Source organism: Corvus kubaryi, unplaced genomic scaffold, assembly GCF_017639235.1.
Source record: "Corvus kubaryi isolate FWS band 111438036 unplaced genomic scaffold, C.kubaryi_AGA036_p1.0 37172, whole genome shotgun sequence".
Taxonomy (NCBI): domain Eukaryota; kingdom Metazoa; phylum Chordata; class Aves; order Passeriformes; family Corvidae; genus Corvus; species Corvus kubaryi.
Window position 1 is genome coordinate 1,022,786 of NW_024581047.1, and position 21,089 is coordinate 1,043,874.

Consider the following 21,089-nt stretch of genomic DNA (forward strand, 5'->3'; position numbering starts at 1 on the left):
TGCCAAGCCCACCACTAAGCCATGTCCCTCTGTGCCACATCCACCCATACAAATGACCCCAAGGAAATCTGGATGACAGGAAATTTAGTCATGAAGATCCAAAAGGTGTGAGCTGAGAAGGCAGAATGGGGAGAGTGAGGCAGCTCTTCTCCATGTGAAAACCTGTGGCAAACAAGGATGGATCTACAATCTTCCCTGCAAAGTGGAAGTATGGGAGGCAGTGAGATCCACAGCAGCACTGTGGAGGAATTCAGCTGAGTTCTGCTGAGCAGGAGAAGGAAGGAGCAGAACAGGCTGTTCTCTGTGATCCATGAGCAGTGTTTGCTCAAGCAGTGTGGGCTGACAGCTCCAAGAGGTGAGGCAGCAGAGACCACAAATGGACAGTGAGGCCGACTCCAACATGATCGGCGCTTTCACTCCACAGAAGGGAATATCTGACTGGGAAGGCTGCTGAGACTCTGACCTATCTCACATAAACCCAACCTCCCCTGGCACTGTAACCAACCACTCCTGCAAGGCTGTTCACTGCAGTCCCATCTCTTTTGCCTGCTGCCCAAATCCCTGTTATTGAAAAAACGTGTGGTTCTCAGTCAGGATCTGTCTGACAACCCACTGGATTTTGTCTGATGAAGGTTTCCAAGTTATCTGCTTGTTCTTTTCCTGTAGGACTCAAAACACACACTGCAATGGTTCAGGGAGCAATAAACTATTTAGAGTACAGTGCCATATAATCTCATCTGACCCGAGAGACAACATCGCAATCTCTCTCTTGGCCCCATAAAAACCTAATAAATTTGGTGAAACATATAAATGACATTCTACCCAAGGCAGATCTCTTTCAGCTCTATAATGCCTCAACAGCAATTTTTAGTTGTTTCATCAGTGCCTTCAGTGAATGATCTGCAACTCCCCTGCATACAAGAAAAGGCCTTAAAAAGGTGGTTTTGTTTGAAATATTTCATTATTAGAGTGTTTTATTTCATATTTTTATTGCTATTGGTTGTACTGCCTTCTGTCTCTCCAAGCTGAATTTTCTGAACTGGAAGTTATTTTTTCTGCTGTGCAGCCTCCCACTGAGGAAGTGGGTCCTCAGAGTAATGTCTTACCCCAACTTCCCTCCAGAAAACAATCTTTACTAGGAGGTTTCTAAAGAGGCAGGTCTTTCATCTGTTTCAACAGGAACCAGGAGTAGCCAGCTGGCACTTTCCAGGAGACTTCCCCTGCTTTTGGTTTGAAAACAGATTGCCACATTAGCACAAGCTGCAGTACTCACACCACTGTTAATTCACATACACATCCAGTCCCTGTAGAGGCTGGATGGATGCCTGAGCACATGGATATTCCATCTTGAGAGCAACTGTAAAGGCAGCTTGCAGAGAAAACAGAGCAACAGCTTCAGCCTGGTTCTAAGTAAGAAATCAACCTGTGGTCAAAGTCATTGTGCAAAAAGAAATCTGGGATATGGAACAAGCTCTATTATCAGCAGATGCTACTGGGACAGAAACTCAAAATCCTGACAACAAATGGGGGGCTTTGGGCCTCACTTGAGCAGATGATGCAGCAAGAGCACTGTGAGCTGACTTGAGCATGGCTGGGATGCAGCACAGCTCTGTGTCAGCGTGGCTGTGGGCACAGGATGGCCTGGGGATTCTCAGTGCTCTTTCCAACCTTGTTCTCAATGAGTATGGATCAGCAGATCCACATCTGAGTTGGCTCGTTACAGTCAGCCTGAAGCAGACTCAGAGGAACTTGGGTCTGCTTCTGTGAAACAGCAACATCTGCTGAGTCTAAAATAAAAAGGCTAAGGAAGAATATGGCTGCCACCAAAACAACCATCAAGACAAGAATAAATTAAGCAAAAGGATTCAAGAACAAACTGTTATAAACTGGCAACAAATGTAATCTGAGAATTAGGAAAAGACTTCTAATACTTTAGAAACCAAGCTGCTGGAATGGCGGCAGAGGGCAGAACACATCACTGCTGTCACAGGAAGCACCATCTGCTTATGAAAGGGATCATTATGAAAGGACTGCATGCTTAGACAGTGGAAAACATTCCAGTTCTGTGTTCCTTTACCTGTCAGCAATGTCTTCACACATCTTCACATTAATGATGAGAGACAACTTCAACCTCACAGGCGTGACTGTAGGCTCAGCCCTTCTGGGAGTGAGCAGTTTCTACCCCACCCATTTGGTGACTATGAAATACAAGAGCCTAACTCCACTAACTGCACACACATTTCTCTAAGTGTTGCTTAAGGTTTAATTCCTTTGATTCCTGCCTGGATGGTCAGTGCACAGGGAACCACAAAGCCTGAAAGAGGCACCTAGAGAGAAGCCAAGTTGAAGTGGCATGCACTTAAGATACTTAAGATTTCCAGGAGTAGACTTCAAAGTAGATACATTTCAGCATTTGAAAATAACCATAAACTATTTTTTATCTATTGTTTTGCACTAACAGGGTTCTCTTAGAGCACTAACAGATGATCACCAAAGGAACTGGCTTAGAGTTTAAAAGCATCCAACCAGCTCAGACTGCCTTGCAAGGAACAACTGACAAAATCCTTTCCAGTGCCCTGCTTTGCCTTCTCAGACAGCTTATGAATAATCTTAAGGGAAGCCCTCTGAAGCTCCAGAATTTTTCATGTTCCTCTCCCAATATCCTACTTTCTTCACTTACAAAACAGTGAGTACCTATGGGGAGGGCAAGCTTTAGTTTTCCCTAAAGCATGATCATAAATTGCAGCAGTCCCCCAAAGCAAGAGACTTACTGCTAACCCCATAAAAATGGAAATTTGACTCAGAACAGTTAAAAAAAGGTTTGTGGCAATGTGAAGTTCCGGTTCTTGCTCAAAGGAATAGAAGGGTGGCATATTAATCTTACACTTATGGCAGTACTGTAGAATTTCAAAACCTGAAATGATATATGCAGGAAAATGAGGAATTTCCACTAGGGACTCTAATTCATATGTTATGGGAAAGATTAAAGAATAATAAATTTTGGAAGGAAGTATTAATGGCTAGAGGGGGCACTGTGAACCTGGCATTCCCTGAAGCCTGGAACTTTGTATACCAAACACTAAAAATGATTTGTGCAGAACAAGAAAACATTAGCTGTTACTCTCACCATGACCAGTTACATACTGTACAAGGTAAGAAGTCCTTTATAATTTAGAACTTCCTTTATAATTTAGAGATTAATAGATAGGATGATATTTGCCATTATGTGAAATGGCAACCAGCACTGGGAAGAAGAAAGAAGCACTTAGGGTATTTCTCTTGCTCTTAGAGAAAGGCTGACCACAATGGTCCTGAACATCATTAGCGATGCTGCTGTGCACTCACAGGCAGCAGCTTTCAGCCCAAGCTCTTCAAAAACAGAGGCAGAGAAGCTGAAGTGCTCTGAGAGCACAGCAAATGTCAGAGCTCTTCCCTGGGTTTGCGGCTCCTCCAGCCCTGCCCTTCTCTTGGGTCTGTTTGTTTCCCAGTGTTGATACTGGTACCCTTTGACTTGCAGGCTGAAAACTGTGTTTTAGCCTCCATATGTTCTGGAGATAAAATTCTTGGCAAGACAAATAAAACCTCAATTCAAAGCAAGTTGAAGGTGAAAAAAAATTCCTGGTACTTTACCATAGTAATTGGGAAATACCATATATCCATACATTTTTCACACAGTTATTCCTACTATGTCAAGAGATCTCTTGGTCAACTGCTCTGGGGAGACAGAAGTGTGTGAGGCACACTTCAATGCTGTGAACACACAGCTCATTGTTCACAGAATTAGCACAGGACTGGCCTTCAAGAGAGGGCATGAAATGTTGGCTGGGGAGTTATGGGACTCTTTCAGAGCCCACTGTCCACCTAACCAGAGCTCTTGCTTCTCAGTCTTGTACCTGCAATTAAGGCACTTTAAATACAAAGAGCAGGAGATCTGCTGAAGGAAAATCTGGGTGAAAACATGCAATTGAAAACTCCCAAATCACCCAGCACATACACACAGCTCTCCTGGTGGAGGTCACTGTGTGTCTCTACACGAATTCCCTGAGGTGCTGCATGTACCATGTGATACATGGTTACCTGACTTACTTTACTGTCAGGATTACCTGACTTACTTTACTGAATGCTGTAGAAAATGGTTGCACAAAATTCTGCGTAAATACCAGAGTATAAGCTACAGCTGCCTCTGAGGAGCTTTAACTTATACACTATCCCATAAAACTTCCAGGTAGGGAAATGAGTAAAAAGTCTCAATGCTTTCTTATTCCATGAGCTCTTCGTGGTGAAGAATTCTGCACTGAATGTTTCCATTGTTCGATATAGATGGGGGAAATAAGATTAGTCTGAGATGGAATATCCCATTTTCTCATGCAGTGTGTTCTCTAGCCAACTCAAGCTTGCTGGTTTGGCAGAATTCAGAGCTCTCTGAAGACAGTGATTTTTTGAAGGCTGACAAAGTTAAGTTTGGCAAAAACACACGCATTCCATTCCATTCCCCAGCCTCAGGTGTTATATGTAGGGCTAATGTTCTGCCAGATCATAAAAGAACAGCACATCAGAGCCTGTTCTGCCAAACAGCTGAATCGTGGCTTTGCACTGTTGCTTTCCTTTCGACAGTGTAAGTGACTGGTCCCTCATTTCTCCTCTCCCCAGTCAGTGCAATAGGCCATGGCAGGTATGTTTCAGAGCTCACGAGTGCCATGTGGCACTCAGAATGATTAACTGCAGCCATCACTCTGGAATCTTTAAGGAGGAAAAACACAGCTTAGAGAAAACGGATGTAAAGCAATCCCTAATGTGGTCTGACACTGAGGGTAACTTGCAAAATATAACCCTTGACCCAAAGGTCAGGTGTTAAAACGTTGGTGGCTGAAGTTCCAGACAGAGCAAGAGGTGTGGGAAGCCCTGACAGCAGCACAGCCAGTGTGACTGTGGGAGAAGCAGGAGGGTTCAGAAATTGTCTTGGCTGCCTGTGCTCTACAGAGCCACATCTCTGAGTATTGCACATGCCTCAGCAGGTGGGGACATGGACAATCCCACACCAACTGGATATGCCCTTCCCACACAGAGGACATGGAGGCACCTTCAGCCAGTCCCTGCTTCCACTTGACCCAGCACAGGCAGCTCTGGCTGACACCTGCATTGCTCAGGATGGTGCAGAATGAGAAGATAGCGCAGCATGGCAAAGTGAGGATGGTGAAAGCTCCTGCAGCAGGGTATCACTGGGAGTACAAGTTGGTGCTGGAGAAGAAAGCCCCAGTTGAGGTGGGGAGGGAGAAGAATGAGGCAGGGCTGGCCCAGGATCCTTACTGCCCAGAGGTAACTGCCTTCTCCAGCTGTGAGCTGAGATTTCCAAGTTGCACAGAAGCAATCCCTAAGCCAGCACTGTTAGTGCAGGATTTAAAGCCTTGGTATCTTCCTACCTTTCTCTTTGCAAAATAACCCAGGAAATGACATGTGAAATCCTCTGTCTCGACTGCCTGTGCCCTGGACTGTGAACACTGAACACTACTGCTGGTGTGGTGTCTCATGCCATCTGAGTTGGGCCCCGTGTTGGTAGCCCCGTGTGATGACAGACTGCCACAGGCTGCTGGCCCTTGCTGTAAGAACACGGAATTTCTTCTGTCCAGCTCCTGTCTCATTCAACAGAAACTAGTTGTTCAAATACAGCCACCCTAATTTAGGTTCTGACAACAAGCACTCAATGCATCTAAAAGACTTTGTATACAATATATAATACAATGCACAAGAAACATTTCCTCTGGTACTTTCAGATGATCTCCAGGAAATGGAAATTTATTCTGCATACTCAGTATAAATGTTTAAATATAACTGCACCTTACCCAATATGTGAAGCAATCCATGTTTTCTTATTTGCTGAATATCTTTTTTTCAGTGAAAAGCACAGATCCCTCTAATCATGTAACCTAATTGAATGCAGAAATCAGTCCTGAAGATTGGGTGTCTACTTTGTTGCAAGTGTGGGCAGCATTTTACAGGGACACATGAATAATGAGTAACTCTGTTAACCTGGATGTTGGGACGAATACCTTGCACAGGAGAATTTTTAAGATCAACCTCCACAGCACTAAAATTTCAGCAAGCCTCCTTACAATGTGCACAACACTCTTCAGTTCCAAATGTAACCCGCAAGGAACACATGCATAAATTATAATATATCCACTGGGGAAACCTCTGAAATACTACAAAAAAGAGGGAAATGCATTTTAGGGGTCAGTCTGCTCAACTGTCTGCTTTTAAATACAATTTCAAATCAGGAATAATTAATGGCTTTACTGTAGTTAATGCTTAGATATTATGATGAGGAAAAAACCAAAACAATTTCTACATGCTTTCACTACTCTGTAAAGAGAGGAAAGGATTATAATTTGAAAATGTCTAACAGCTTTTAAAAAGTGTCTGTGCCTTGAATTCTAGGATTTTGACCAACATAAAGATACCATGCAAACTTCTAATTCCAGCAGATTCACAATAATCAAGCTAAGATGCCCAAGGAAGACTAAGAGACGACTAAAGCAGAAAGTGTTGTCTCCTCTGGAATATTACATTAAACCAGGAGACATTCTGCACTCCACTGTAAGGGCTGGTGGATCATAGGAAAAGGAGCTATGTGTTTTCCAGAAAAAAATTCAAGTCTAGCACTTATGTAATAAAAACTGATCCAAATAAATTTAACTGTTGTTACTCCCCTGAACCACAGACCTGCCCAACAGACACCCAGAGGCAGCAGAGTGCTCCTCACCACAGCCACGTGGCACTCAGACATGCCAGCAGGATGCCCACACGGCACTTCCCTTCTTTCCTGGCACCAGCGCTGCCCTGCCCAACACTGGCAGCTTTAGGGGACTGGTGAGAGCACAGCCTTCAGGCAAGGCAAGCCCCACAGCTGATGCAGGAGTTCTCTCCAAACCACAGAAATGTAAGTGGCCAAAGACCAAAACTGTTTCTCAGTGTTCTTCTCAATTTCCCTGCTTTTACCTCTGAGTGATTATCCTTTGGCCAATTTGCATTTGGCTGCTGCTTCTTTAGTGTTTGATGGATCTAATCATGAGGACACTGGGAAGGTACATCATAGTCATTTTCTTCCCATGTCATTTCTTTGGCTCTGTTTAGAACCTGCTCCCAAATACAACAGTTCCTGCCACTTCAGAGCAGATGCAGCCTCTTTGAAGCAATGGGAAACTGCAGCCTCCAGGGAAGCAATCAATCCCTGCTAGAATGGAGGTGTTTAGTGGGTTCAGTAGCTCCCACTGAGGAGGGATCAGCTGTGCACAGGCAGCACTCACCTCGCGGAGGTCGCAGCTCAGTGATGTTCTCGGTGGCTTCGTCGTCTGAGTCTTCAGTGGCCACCACCTTGTACCTCTTGCTGCTCTGTTTGTTCAGCACGTGTGGGACCTGCAGTGCAGCCTCTCTCTCTGCAGCCAGGTCCAAGTCCTGCTGAGCAAGGTGGGCCCTCAGCTGCCTGATTTCAAACTAGAGGAAAAAACAACACCACATACTGATGTAATGTGAGCATGGCCAGAAGTTTACATGCTACAATTGGGGACCTATTACTCATTTCATCACTAAACACTACAGTCTGGTAAAACAAACACAATGTGGCTGAGCCAGGACATGAATCCAAGCTGCTGGTGCTCTCCCACAGCCTATGTGAGATGGACCATTGCTCACAAGATCTAAAGACAATGCCTCATGCTGGTCTATTTTGCACAGCTGTGTCCTGAAGGTTAAGATTTTGGTCAATTTTAACAAGTCTTACTGCCAAACTTCATGGAACCTTTATAGAAAAAGATCACTTTTAACAGGCATTTAGGGATTTAGATTCATGACAAATATCCCTAACCAGACTTTGTAATGAGGGGAGGGCAGGTTCTCTGAGCAGCACCCAGAATGGTCCTCCCTCACTAACTAGATAAGGGGAGGACATCACAGTCCTCTTCTGACTTGAAAACTTTGTACTCAGAAGTGTGCAGAAAACCCTGGGGGAAGGTTACCACTTTTCTGGCCATTCCGCTCAAACACGTGAGCCATGCCAATTAAAGAATTTCTGCAGCCAGGAGAGGATTTGCCTCATGACTGGTGTTATAAAGCAGACACCTGACAAGAAGCTACCAGGTACAATCTGACTGAAGGACACAGCAGATTTCTATTGTTTTTGATGGCCACGCATCTTGCACAATGCAAGAAAGAAAACAATTTTTCTGCAGAGGCTGCAGAAACCCTTTAAATCCTTATATAAGCAGGACAAAAATCCCCTGTGCCACACAGCACAGCTGTGGGGCTGCAAGGAAGAGTTTCCTCTAAACTCTTTAAAATCAGTAGTACAGCAGTGACCAAGTCATGTCTGATTCTAGAGTTTGGGAGGGAAACGCAAAGGAGGCGAGGAAGAGACAAACACATTCCAAATGTAGCATTCCTGGGCCTGCCCTGCTTCAGGGCCTGAAGAGCCATGGGAGAGGAGGAGGCCACAGCAGCTGTGATGCAGCCGCCACTCCACATTTACAGCACACACGGAATTGGCACCTCCATGCTTGAAAACTGGTGTGGAACAGCCCTAGGCTGAATGCACCTGGCTGTGCTTCTTGTCCCTCAGATGTGACTCAAACCTGCTTCACTGGCAGATTTTGGAACCCATCTGCAGACCCAGTTTGTTCCACTGCAGTCAGACATGGCGCAAACGCCGGGAAGGGGAAATAAGACAGAACTTCCAGATTTAGGAAAGAAAAAGGGATTCCAGTTTGCCACACCTGGAGACTATCTGCTTTCCAGAACATGTGGAAGGAACTACAGTAACTGGAAGGCCCATTGCAAAACTCAAATCTAGAAAACAAAAGGGCAGTTCAAGCTTTCCAGATAACATTCAAACCAGCTAATAGAGGGCTCTAACAAAGCACACAGCTCTTCTTCCATCTGCAAACCAGTGCACAGAGGCCTGGCAGCTGCAAACAGCTGGCTGCAACTGCTCATTGCTCTTAACCAAAGGCCTTCTGGCAGTGGCAGTCAGAAATCAGGTGGAATCAGCAAATGTCAAAATACTGCCCCGCTCCCCGACTTCCTGCAATGAAGCCTCCATGGCAGATTCCTGTGGGTGGTTTTTGTGTTAACCTATTGCTAGGAAGAAGTAGCAAACTAGCACTGCTAACTCAGTTCCCAGCCAGCCTGAAGCGTCCTGAGGCTTAAGGTGCTTGTGCCAGTATGAACATAGAGAATTTCAGGTTTTATCCTTGACTTGAAAAAAACAAGGAATCACAAAATACCTTATATTCCACCTTTAAAAGGGGAAAGATACCCTTTCAGACACTCCCTCAGTTTAATGGAAGAAATGCACTCAAACGTGATAGGCAAAAAATAAATTTGGAGATTTTTTTTTCATGTTGTCTAGCTCAAACTAATAGGCAGTAAGAATTAGGCATCATTTCTGGTTTTCTACATTTCACCCTTCAAAAACATTCACGTGTGTCAGAAAAAGAAATACTGTTATTAAAATGCTTAATTCTGGCTTAGAGGTATGGTATGATTTCCTTTTTTCATGAAAGACAAAAAATCTGGCAGGTATTTTTTAACACAAATAGGTAGAACTAGCAAAAAATCAGCTCAGCAACTATGTCTGCATCACATCCAGTATAAGGAGCTTAAGCATTTACAAAGATTTCCTGAGCATTGTAACAATCAGAAGCCTGAAGGGCATCACTACATTATACAGGTGTGATAAGGAGCCCACAGCAGAAACGGGGGAGAGACCAGACTTCTCCTGCCCACTCACTGTTCCAGTGGATAAAGTGAGCATTTCCAAATACCACAGGTTAGTGCCAGTCCTTAAAAGCTCCATGCCCGGTCAACGGCAGCTTTCACCGGCAGAGTCCGTGAGTTTTATTGTTCAACTGCGCTCTGCTCATCCCCCCGCCAGGGGACACCGGGCCCGCAGCGCGGCCTCTGCTGCCACCTGCCGGCAACAGCGGCAACTGCAGCCGCTCCACCACCCCCGCGGGGACACTCGGGACCAGGGGCACCGTCACAGGCACCGCACTGGGCACCAGTGTCACCCTGTCACAGGCAGCGCACTGGGGCACCAGTGTCACCCTGTCACACACCCCAAACCTGGGCACCAGTGTCACCCTGTCACGGACACCGAACCCAGGTACTGATGGCACCCTGCTACAGACAAGAAACAGACTTTTTGTTCATAAAAGGCATGGATCTACAGAGGAGATTGGTTCGAAACAAACTGTCTCCTAACAATTATCCCAGGATCTTGCAGATGCTGGAATACACTGTTAGCCACTCAAAGCAACCCCCTAAAAACAAAAAGTTAAGTCTAAGGGCGTGTTCCTTACAGGCAAAATGCAATGAGAGGCTGCATGAGCAAATCAGGTTGTAGGTGCTTCTGTCTATTGAAGATTATATTGCACACTGACCTCAGGCAGTTCTGATGTGTAAAAGAGCTAATGAGATCGCTCTGACTGCATTCAGGCAGTTCGGAGCAGCTAAAATAAATCATTAGGAGGTATAAAATATAACAGTCTTTTTAAGTAAAAATTCTGGGCCAAGGTAACACATGAAATTTCTATTTGCAGCAGGAGCTGATGTAGCAATCTCAGTGTACACCTGGATCAGCAGAGCTGAGAAAACCATGGTTCATATTTCCAGGTACACCTTCCTTCCCTCAGCCTGTAGGGCAGGACCATATTGCACTTATTGTGAGAGGACAAAAAAAAAGGCATATAAACTTAAACACATGCTTTAATCTGTTTAAATTAAGATTTACTCCTAGGTATCAGCTCTGTGGAAGAACCTTGCAAATCTCACAGAGAGCCAGCGAGCAAAAAATGCTCTTGTGTGGAAGATAACCTGTGACCAAAGAGACAAAGGTAAACCACCTCCTAACTCATGATAATTACAAACAGAGCACTGGTCCACTTGAAGCTGCTATTGACTTTATCTATCAGGACACCTATGACATTCAATGTCCATAATTACACATACTTTGGTAGCTTCTGGTGGGTATTTACCAATAAATTCCAACATACCTTGCAATGGAAAAAGTATTTTTGAAAACTTCAAACAATCCCAGCATAATCTAAGCTGAAATGGAACTGGGAGGGCCATCTAGTCCAACACCTCGCTTAAAGCAGGTCCATTTAGCTCAGGCTGCTGAAAGCCTGTCCTCTCAAATTTTGACTATCTCCAGGCTGTGTGCGCACAGCACCACCTCTCTGGCAAGATGCTCCAGTGCTTGCACATTCTCATAATGAACATGTTCTTATATTTCATAGGAATTTTGCACATTCCATCCTTGCGTGCTAGCACTGTGCACCTCTGAGAACTGTCGGGTACACCCTACCACGGATGGAGCTGAAGACAGCAATAAAGGTGTAATACACGTGGCTGATGTGAAAATACACTTATTACCAAGAAAAAGGGAGCTACAATACGTTTTATAGAAGAATGAGTAGCTAGATTGTCTGGCATGAAGAAAAAGTTAATCAATGGTAAATTTAAACTTACCATTTTCAAAATCTGTTACATGTCCTCTTGCAGCACAAACCTGGCAATATTTTGTCAGGAAACAAACCAGAAAGAATTACGGGGCGCTTCCTCACTCAAATAATGCATTAAGTGATTACTTCTAAGCAGGTAAATTGACAGACCTACTGAAAGCTCTAGATAACATCTCAGTTTACATGCCTGGTGTGATTAAGTGGGCCAACCATCCTATCTGATATTTTATAATACACATGTAAGACTCGAAAAGAGATTTACCAGTGAATCATTGAGTACTCCCCTTTAATGGTCTAACAACAGAGTAGGATTGACATAATTTCAAAGAGATCAATGAACATTTTAGCCAGAAGCTTACTTGTGTCTAACGCAGGAGCAATAACTTTGCTCCACTCTATTATTCTGTCAGTGCTGTCTGTACAGAATGCCCTGCCCTTAAACTCATCTGCCACTGGGATACAATCCAATGTTTATTTCCATTAGTTTAGCCATTGTTGGTAACAATAAAAATCGGGAGACAGTTGCAAACTAATGATTTACAGGTAGAATAAAACACGGGACGACCTTGGCTGCCTTCCATCCACCAAGAAAATGACTGGTAGTTAGAAATAAATTAAAATCATTGCAAGAGGATAGCATACGTTATTTCTCCAATAGGTAATTTTACCAGCTAAATAGCCCTGTCATTAAACTAGCAGCTGTTTTACAAATTATATTCCAAGATAAAAAAAGAAATTACACCTTCCACAGTTGTTGCAGTGTTAAGAATGATGAAAATCCCAGTCCTATAGGAGCTGACAGAAAAGGAGCTCTGGTGTGGTAAGGCTGAACACATACTCTTGGCTGGGCTGTACTCAGCTGAATTACTCTTATGAAAGTTAAAGAGAAAAGATCAGGTAAGTATATCCATTATCGCAAATAGAAATTCCTTTACAGGTGATTCCAGAAGAAAAAAAGCAATCTCCCCTGACTGGAATTTGTAGTTAATGAAACTTTAGAACTCTGTTTTGCAATTTAAGTTATTCTGATAAAACAAAACCATCAGCAATATACTCTGCATATTTTTGACAGTGACTGCAGTGAGACTTCTTTTCCTTTGACCTTTACCCATTTTTAGAAATCCCTCATGCTCCATTCCTGTTTAACAACCTCTTTTTTGGCCAATGGAGAATAAATAAAAAGCAAACTATTCAAACAGTTGCAGTGGGGTACTACAGAGAACAAAGTGGTGGTCTATGCAAGTATAATTTATAAAATATATTCTGGTTTTCAGATGTACAGCTAGCCAAAAATCAACATGTGGAAAGAGTTTTCATGTTTGCAAAAGTACATCTCCAATGTCAGTCAGGAATGGAAATGTACTTTATAGTTGTGATACCCCATCACTGGTCAAAAAACCCCACAACTGACAAAAGACAAAGAATTCAAAAAGATGAAGGGTGGTTGTATCTTTCCTTCTTTTAATATTTAAAACAGAAATTCTGGTTTTGTCTGCTCAGTGTTAAGCACCAGTTTCAAAGCAGCATGGGACTTCTCAGAGAACTGGCCACCAACTATTTTAAATCCCAAGCAAAACAGGCTAACTATTTCTCCCAATTCCTCTAATGAAGTAATTAATATTCTGCTTGAAACTTTCAAGATCGTTTCATCTGCAGAATATGCCAGACCGTGAGAATTCTAACCCCACTTGCCTGAGCAGCAGCAAAGCAGTAAGAAACTGAACACGGGATCCCAGAGAAGGAAGCACTGGGAAACCTTTCCAGCAGGAATGTTCACAGCCCCATCTCTAATTATTAAAGAGATGCATATCACCAGTGTGGTCACAAAGGTGCAGCCCCAGGTGAAGCAGTGCCTGCCTCCACTGCTGGGCTGCAGGGAACCACGGTGACTTGGCTGTTCTGCCCCTGTGGGCCGGCACTGGGGAGGCAACAGGGCAGGGCAGCCCCAGACACTGACATGCCGTGACAGAGCTGGCACCACACACACAAGGCAATCTGGAATCAATCCCTCCTGGCTGCTGCTCTGGATCTGGGCACAGCCAGACTACTGCAGGCAAACCTTCCCTCAAAAACACAGGCAAGCACACTGAAACACCACGGACAAGCAATCCTTTAAAAAGCTCAGGAAAGATGATCAAACGAAAAAGCAAAAACCTGGCAGAATTTTAGACATTAAATACCATTAGGAGCCATTTTTCCCATCAAATGCTGTACACAACATTAATGTGAATATTATAATGCTGACAACTTGTTCTTGACTGAATTATGAAGCTAATAATTTACAAATAAAGGATGCAATATTGTGTCAATGTCTTATGTTGCTAACTGCAGCAAATTAGTACACTTACCTGGTATTACATAGCTGAGACATTTGTTTGGCATCAAGTCAGGCCGGTAAGAGGGATTAGCGTGCTGTCAACTTTCTATAGACCGTATTTTTCCACAGCAGATGACACATGAAAGCTACAAGAGAACCTGCTCTGTTTTCTCAGATTTACTCCTCTCCCAGTGCAGTGTTTCTTTGTGTTTGATGTACAGGGTGTTACAACCATCAGAGTTTGGATTCAGGGCTAATCTGGTCAGACATTCAGGAGTACCTGGCTCAGAATGGAGAGCAGCAAGAGCTGCTCCTGAACCCCACCTGAGATAATGAGCCCACCTTTACTCAGACTATGAAACAATAATACCAAAAACTGTTTAGAGATTGAGGGTGTTATCTGGCTGTATAACAAAGTTCCTAAAAACAAATGTTTTAAAATTTATGATTGTCAAGAACGTTAGTATGGTCTGACAGACAAAATTCTGCGCTGGTTCTCAAAAAATCACCAATTTGCTTAGGTTTGGTCAAAGAATAGTATTTCCCTTGTAAAATAGGGTGTATACCATTTACCTGGCAATTTCACAACCATGACAGAATCCCAAATCACTAAATACCATTGTGCAAATACCATCGTGCAAAGGTGTTATGAAGAGGACTGCAGTTTTGCCACCAAAGACACCTATATAGTTGGCACCCAATAATTTTTGGCAGAAGCCAAGCCTAAGGTTTAGAAATTTGTTATGGTGAATATGACAGACTCAAAATTAGCGTTATGAAATGACACACTGTCTACAGTTCTTCCTAATGCATCACACAGACAAGGCAATTCACCACCACCAGGAGTTCATTGCAGAATCCTAGGCTGAGATCCAGGAGATCTGGACCTAAATCTAAAAAGCCAGTTGGGGACCTAAATATTGATGGGTTTGTATCTTAAAAGTACCTGCCATAAGCCAGGAGTGGAAGCTAGAAATCCTCAGGATTTATTTGGACTGCATCTCATAGTTACCCTTTCAACTGAAACAAGAAGTAAATCACCCGGGGATCATTCTGTTGTGGTCTAATGGTCTCCTCAACACTCACCTATCCTGAGCCTCGACATCTATCCCTGGTTTCTACTTTAAAGCAAATTAGTCAAGAACTCATTTGCATAAGACAAATGGCAAAACCTCCTGGCTCATTGCCCCAAAAAATGGTTTTACACCTATATGTAAATATATTCATTTGAGATATTTCAAACTTTACCTTCCCCTATCTCTAGACTGAATCACTGAACATTTTGGGGGCCTGGGAAGGATCTTAAATCTTGACTTGCTTCCAGGAACTGGAAGCTTCTACTGCAACATTTTGAACTTGCCAAGAGTCTCTGACTGACCTACAGGGAAGCCGCCTTCTGCATTCAAAGCAGGGAAATTCATTAGTTTTTAACTGCACATACTTTTCCTAGGAATACTAGCTGCAGTCTCCAACAATGGCTTTTGTATGTTAGTACTATGTCAAGCTAGCTGTACTCATTCAATAAATTACATACCGGAACCATTCGTTTTCTGTTGCTCACATTTGTTTTCCTCACCTCAGACAACACAAGCACAGCAGCAGAGGCAGCTGACTGCTGTTTGACAAATACCATGCTGACAATATCCTGGCTGCAGCTAATGCTTCCTTAGCACTGAGACCTGTCACCCTACAACACAAGTCCCAGTGGTACTTCTCAAAGCTCAGCCTGCAGCAAAATACACGAACTGTTTGATTTGCCTTGACAAGATATGTGTAAATAAAGACATAACTGAACTTTACCCCTTGTTCTTGGCAGATCTGGGTTAGTCTTTCCAGCTGCTCATCTTGAATAACCTTTGCCTTCTCATATTGCTGAATCATCATCTCCATCTCCACTTTCACTGGAAGGACATATGCTGGAAAACACAAATAACACTTAAAGCAACCCAGCTGTGATTTGGTTTTTTATCAGAAAGAAAACCTTTACCGGACAAAGAACATCACCCCTCTCCCTTGCATCTAGAGAACTGGAGTATTCCTAATAGAAGCAGCACTAGAGTACTTTTTTCAGGGAAGAATTTCTAACATAGGAAATGCACGGTCTAGATGTTGTTTGGTCAGACCTCCATCTGCCTGGCTGAACTGAAATGCATGCTGCCTGCTTTTCCCAGATTCCATGCTAGTACAGCTCTTGCCCAGTGTTTACCACAGGTTTCCTGAATTGCTGGGTAGGATGATTTTCTGTTTAGAGTCAGTCCCATTACCTCTGAACTTGAACAGCACGGCTCCCTCAGGAAAAGAACTATTCCAGAAGCCTACGCATTTATTTCCTAGACTTTGTGGTAAGAAATCAGTCCTTAATGGACACAGAAGACCAAGAAAGATATTTTGAAGAAACAAAAAAGGCATTTATCTTCTACTGCTTTCCAAGCTACAGCCCAGTTTTCAATGGGTCTTCTGAACGGCTCTAGAAATTTTGCTCCTGTCTTAACTATGGCAAACTCAGACTGATCAGAACAGATAGTCAATACATACTGCAGTTCCTAATGTTTTCTGAAGCTACACAAGATCCTGAAATTTTCTTTCATGCTTCAATCAGAGTGCTATGACCTCTCCTGAACTATGAATACAGAGTTTCCTGGGCATTTAAACCCAAAAATAACAACTTAACTCTGATTTTTCACAAACGAGCAAAATGACCATTCATTTATTTCTTTTCTCTGAGCTGCTTGAAGCTGCTGAGCACATTAGCAACCTACACTAAAGTCCTTTCTTCCAGGCCCAGCCACAGACTTTTCTCTCTGCAACCTTGACTTGCTGGGGCTTTTTCATCTCCCCTGGTACTTCCCCACACAGGTCTGTGCAAAACACCACCAATATTCACTTCATTTCTAGGATGTACAGCAGCCAGAGAGCACCTCCAGTGGGGAATCCCCAGGGTAAGAAAATCCTCGTGGAATGTGACAAACGTATTTACTGACAAAAACTTAGAAAATAAAGTCCCAAGACAGAGCTGGCTGTATGGTTACGGGGAGAGTGCAGCAAATGTCAGAAAAGCAGATTGAAATAAATTATTTTGCAGAATTAGGAATGACACCTGGTGGCAAAAGACATGAAGCAGGTCAGGGCATTTACTTTACAGGATAGGGGATGGGAAGGTGCCTAACAGGAAAACAAACCAATGAATTATGAGCTCCTACGGAGCAGGAGATACAGCCATGATCTTGAGACCTACTTTCCTCCATGGGAGTCATAACTCTGTTCTGTTCGGTACTAGCAAAATAAGAGAAAGAAATAGATAGAAACACTGGTAGCAAGCAATCTTTCTGTATTTTTAAAATCACTTTTTCCCAGCCTGCCAGGTAATGCTTGGAAGTCACAAACTGAGTCACCACTCACCATCAATGATCCTCTTCACTCTCCATATCCGCAGTGTGATAATAAGGCTGATAGCATCCCACGGGCTGCTGGGGCCATTAGCCACTGTTGAGGCCACCATTGGTGCCAAGGACAAGATTATGACAGCACCATCAAACACCTAGAGAGAAATCAGTTTTTGCAAACCTTTCCTTAAAATCATATCCCTGCCATTCCTCTTTGGAATCTTGAAGGACTCCCTCTTTGTCCGAAAGAAATGCAATTGTGGTACCTATTTGAAAGGGATATGAGAGGTGGCCAAGCCACAGAAAGGCTGCATCCTTTTCAGGTAGCACAACAGAATGCCTCAGTACTTTTTATGAGGTGAGGAGAGATAAACTGTGGTGGCAGGGCAGGGGGAGAGAAAGGTATTTGGAAATACCGGCCAAAATCCCCAGGGAGAAGTGATAGCCTAAATGTTATTACAGCCAAAGAGTTTTATCATCACTGGTATTTATTACCTGTTACTTGGCATAATGTCATCTAAAAAAAAGATGCAGTCCCTGCCCATAGATCTTACTGTCTAAATGAAGAGATCAAGAAGACAAGTAGAAAAAGATGGAGCAAAGAGACTTGATGGCTCTTGGCCATGCCCTGACTACATAACACGTGTGGGGAATGGCTGTGCACCTAGACAGAAGGACTGCCTGCTCTCACTTTTATGGGGCAGAGAGCTTTGCAAGGGTTTGGACAACTGGGACCATTCAGAATGATTTATATGATACTGGCTGTATTGGGATTCGATCAGAAAAAGCAATTGTGCAAAGCATTAGACAGAAATGAGCTAGGAAATATGTTTCAGAGCAAACTGCCCATAGTGTTGTGTCTGTCCCACACTGGCCGAGCAGGGTAGAAGAGAGTACCATGTTCTCACTCCTACTGAGACCCTCCTCTGCTGCCAAAACCCATTGATTAATGGTTTGCATAAAAAGGCAGGGCACAGATTTTTGTAAGAACTACGTATTCAGAACTGTGCATAACAATTCAGCGTATTGAAAAGAAATACTTCTTACTGCAGCCACTCAATGGGCAGTAAAAAATATCACTACTCCAAATTACCAAAAAGAATTATCAGAAACTACTGCATTTAGCCTTAATAATAAGAAACCCTGAATCAACTATTAAAGTTTCATTTCATTTTTTTTAGCAAAATAAGTTAAAATCTTTACAACTTTATTACAAAAATGTGCAAGACTCTAGATTGCCTAAACTCCAAGAACACTTGGATTGTCTTCTGGTTCTTCCTGCACAGTAGTGGTTTATGAGGCAGTATCAAGAAAGAGCTTTTAATTTTCCCAATCTCCATATTTCTGCTCAGATTGGGATTATGTATTACTCATAACACACGGATTTCCTTATCTGTCTCTTTAAAAGAGTATGCACGTTCTACCTAATTTTCAATTTGAGGTAATAATTACAGTGTTGTTCAAAACAATTTAACAATAAAAATACAGGGTTTGCCAAGCTAGTATTTTCTATCAGGAAACTACATGCAAATTTTCAACTAACTCAACTAAATTCAACTCAATTATGGCAATGGCGATACAGAACTCAAGTGACAATTTTTACATCTCGGGGTAGCAGTATCATCAGTTAGACCAGCATAGCTCTAACAATAAAAGACACACATAGAGCAAGAAGGGCAAAATCCCTCCCTTCATAAAATATTTTCAAATATAGCACTCTTTCGAGTCTCTCACAGAAAAAGGGACTGCATCACACAGCTATGGATAATGCACATAAGGAGAAGAATGTGTGTATTTATCTGCCTTAAAAGATACTGTATTGCATCAGGTTAATAACAAAGCCATCCAAAGCAGTTCTTCATGGTCTTACTGGGGCTGCCTGGAAAACAGTACCGAGAGAGAGCTTACCTCTATTTTGTTTTCAATGTAATCCCATATGCCAAGGACCACAATCCTCAAAACAGTCTAGTAGAATAGATTAGGGGGAAAATAGATTATGAATGTTATTGCAGTCTTAGATAAACATTTAGCCCCTTACCTATTTAGGGCATAATTTTTTGTCTTATTTAAGCATTATACATTTATTCTAAATAATAATCAGGTTCTAGAAATAGCTAAATTTCTATATTGAAAAAGAAGATATTGCTTTCCAACCACTGTATTGACTTAGTAAAACCTCCACAAACAAGTTCCAAGTTCAAATGCTCATCAGTCTTTCCATCTTCCTAAAATTTTGTTTTCAGATTTGCGTGATTTAGATTACCAACCCTCCCCACCCCCCTGACCCAAGCCTACGTAAGAACCACTGTGGGGCCCCCTCAGTCAGAATGGGGGAAAATGCTCTTTTCTGGCTACCTTTGATATGCCAGCACTTACTTGTTTTCTAAGAGAAGAGGCACTGTCCTGTCCTGATGCCTAAAGGTACTGACATTTCATCAGTCTGAAGAGCAGATGCTCTTAACTGGAGTCTAAGGCAATTGCCTTATCGTAAGAGCCCAGAAAGTCACAGGATAAGGGAGAAAAATATCTCTGTGATCCTTCTCTACGAAGCAAAACAGCAACAAATAGCCTCAACAGCTAAAACAAGAGGAATAAAGAACACAGAATGAACCAATGGTGAATTCCCATTAAAAAAATCCAATAGCACCTTCCCTAATTTTTAACCTGGCTTTCAGAAGACACAATAGAAGAAAAAAATCCATCAGTCAACTTGTGATTGAAATTGAACTCACATAAAAGCCTAACTGGTAGGGATGTTTCCTGCCAACAGCAACAACAAGGTCAGATTTTGACAGACATGAGGAGTCTACCTGCAGCTAGGAGCCTTACAAAGACCACCAAAATGCTACTTTCTCCATTAAAGAGCAGCATGACGACTTAGTGCTCAGCAGGCAATGCTGAGGGGTAACCATGCACGGAATTGCACAGAAAAAGGTGACTCCAACGAATACATGTATCTCCTCTTCATTACAAATACAAATATTAAATCCCAAGTAACTCTGAATTTATGCTAAACATACCAGCAGTACCTAATCGCAGAACAACACTGAATTTTTCAGTAGCGTTCCTATGCATGGTTTTGCCAAACCCCATGAGCTCAACTGCCTCACTTGGCCGGGATGACTGCTCTGTTCTCTTGGCACTCCAAACCTGGTAACAGCACTTAACCCTGCTTTGCCAAGGGAGACATTGCTGTGGGGCAAATGGTGCTTCCAGAGCCCAGCCCCACATCACCAAGGAGCAAGAAAGTGAACCAGCCAACACCTACTCAGAAATGGTGTATGCAAAGGCACAGGCCAAGTCTGGCTGAGAAAGCAAGGCATGAGCCAGAAGATAAAATGCAGCATCCTCTTTCCTCTATAAAAAATGATGATACTCTACACAGACAGCAGGATCTGCCAATGTCTGTACTCCTAAAAACATTGTACTTCCAAAGCACTTTACAAAGGCAGCAGGGGAGTAAGGCTCTTTCCATATTAACCTGTATGCCCAAGGTTTATTTACTGTGTGGAGGGAGAGATACACAAGAGCAGGTGCTCAAGTCCCTAATGACCCCAAACTGGCCAGCCCAATGTGATGTAGGCACAAGGTGTAAGTACATGTGCTGTAACCAGCCAAGGTACTCCTGCAGCCTCAGCTCAGCTACTAAGCTGAATTCTGCCAGGCAAAAGCATCCCAGCTCCTCTGCCAGCATCTCCCTCACTCCTCACTGAGGAGCTGCACAAAATGCTTACATACTAGTTACTTGTGTGCCCGTAAGTTCAGCTCTATTAGTTACCTGGGGTCCCCCGCACAGGGCCCACAGCAGGCAGCCACGGGGAAACACAAGGAAAAGTAGAGCCTTCTATAAAGCTTGGGGTACCACCTTTCCTA

The 21,089-nt window shown here is 43.1% G+C and overlaps 2 protein-coding genes across 11 annotated transcripts in view; one reads left to right on the forward strand and one right to left on the reverse strand.

Annotated features, from left to right (window-relative positions):
* Nucleotides 1–15,377, forward strand: part of ETFA (electron transfer flavoprotein subunit alpha) — a 56,067-nt gene extending 40,690 nt beyond the window's left edge. The window contains exons 12-14 of one of the 4 annotated variants that reach the window (XR_006015006.1): nt 2,462–2,686; nt 5,016–10,886; nt 11,292–15,377. Coding sequence is in view for 1 of the 4 variants with exons in the window: in XM_042021812.1 (XP_041877746.1) it covers nt 2,462–2,515 (54 nt within the window). In the remaining 3 variants the exon portion in view is untranslated. Of the gene's footprint in view, nt 1–2,461; nt 3,598–5,015 lie in introns of those variants that run through there. The other 3 variants (XR_006015004.1, XR_006015005.1, XM_042021812.1) reach the window with 3 other exon arrangements.
* Nucleotides 1–21,089, reverse strand: part of TMEM266 (transmembrane protein 266) — a 59,869-nt gene that overhangs the window by 10,973 nt on the left and 27,807 nt on the right. For all 7 annotated transcript variants that reach the window (XM_042021805.1, XM_042021804.1, XM_042021806.1 and 4 more), the window contains 4 exons: nt 19,125–19,181; nt 17,233–17,371; nt 15,634–15,749; nt 7,305–7,491 (listed from right to left, as the gene is read on the reverse strand). In XM_042021805.1, coding sequence (XP_041877739.1) covers nt 7,305–7,491; nt 15,634–15,749; nt 17,233–17,371; nt 19,125–19,181 — 499 coding nt within the window. The remainder of the gene's footprint in view (nt 1–7,304; nt 7,492–15,633; nt 15,750–17,232; nt 17,372–19,124; nt 19,182–21,089) is intronic.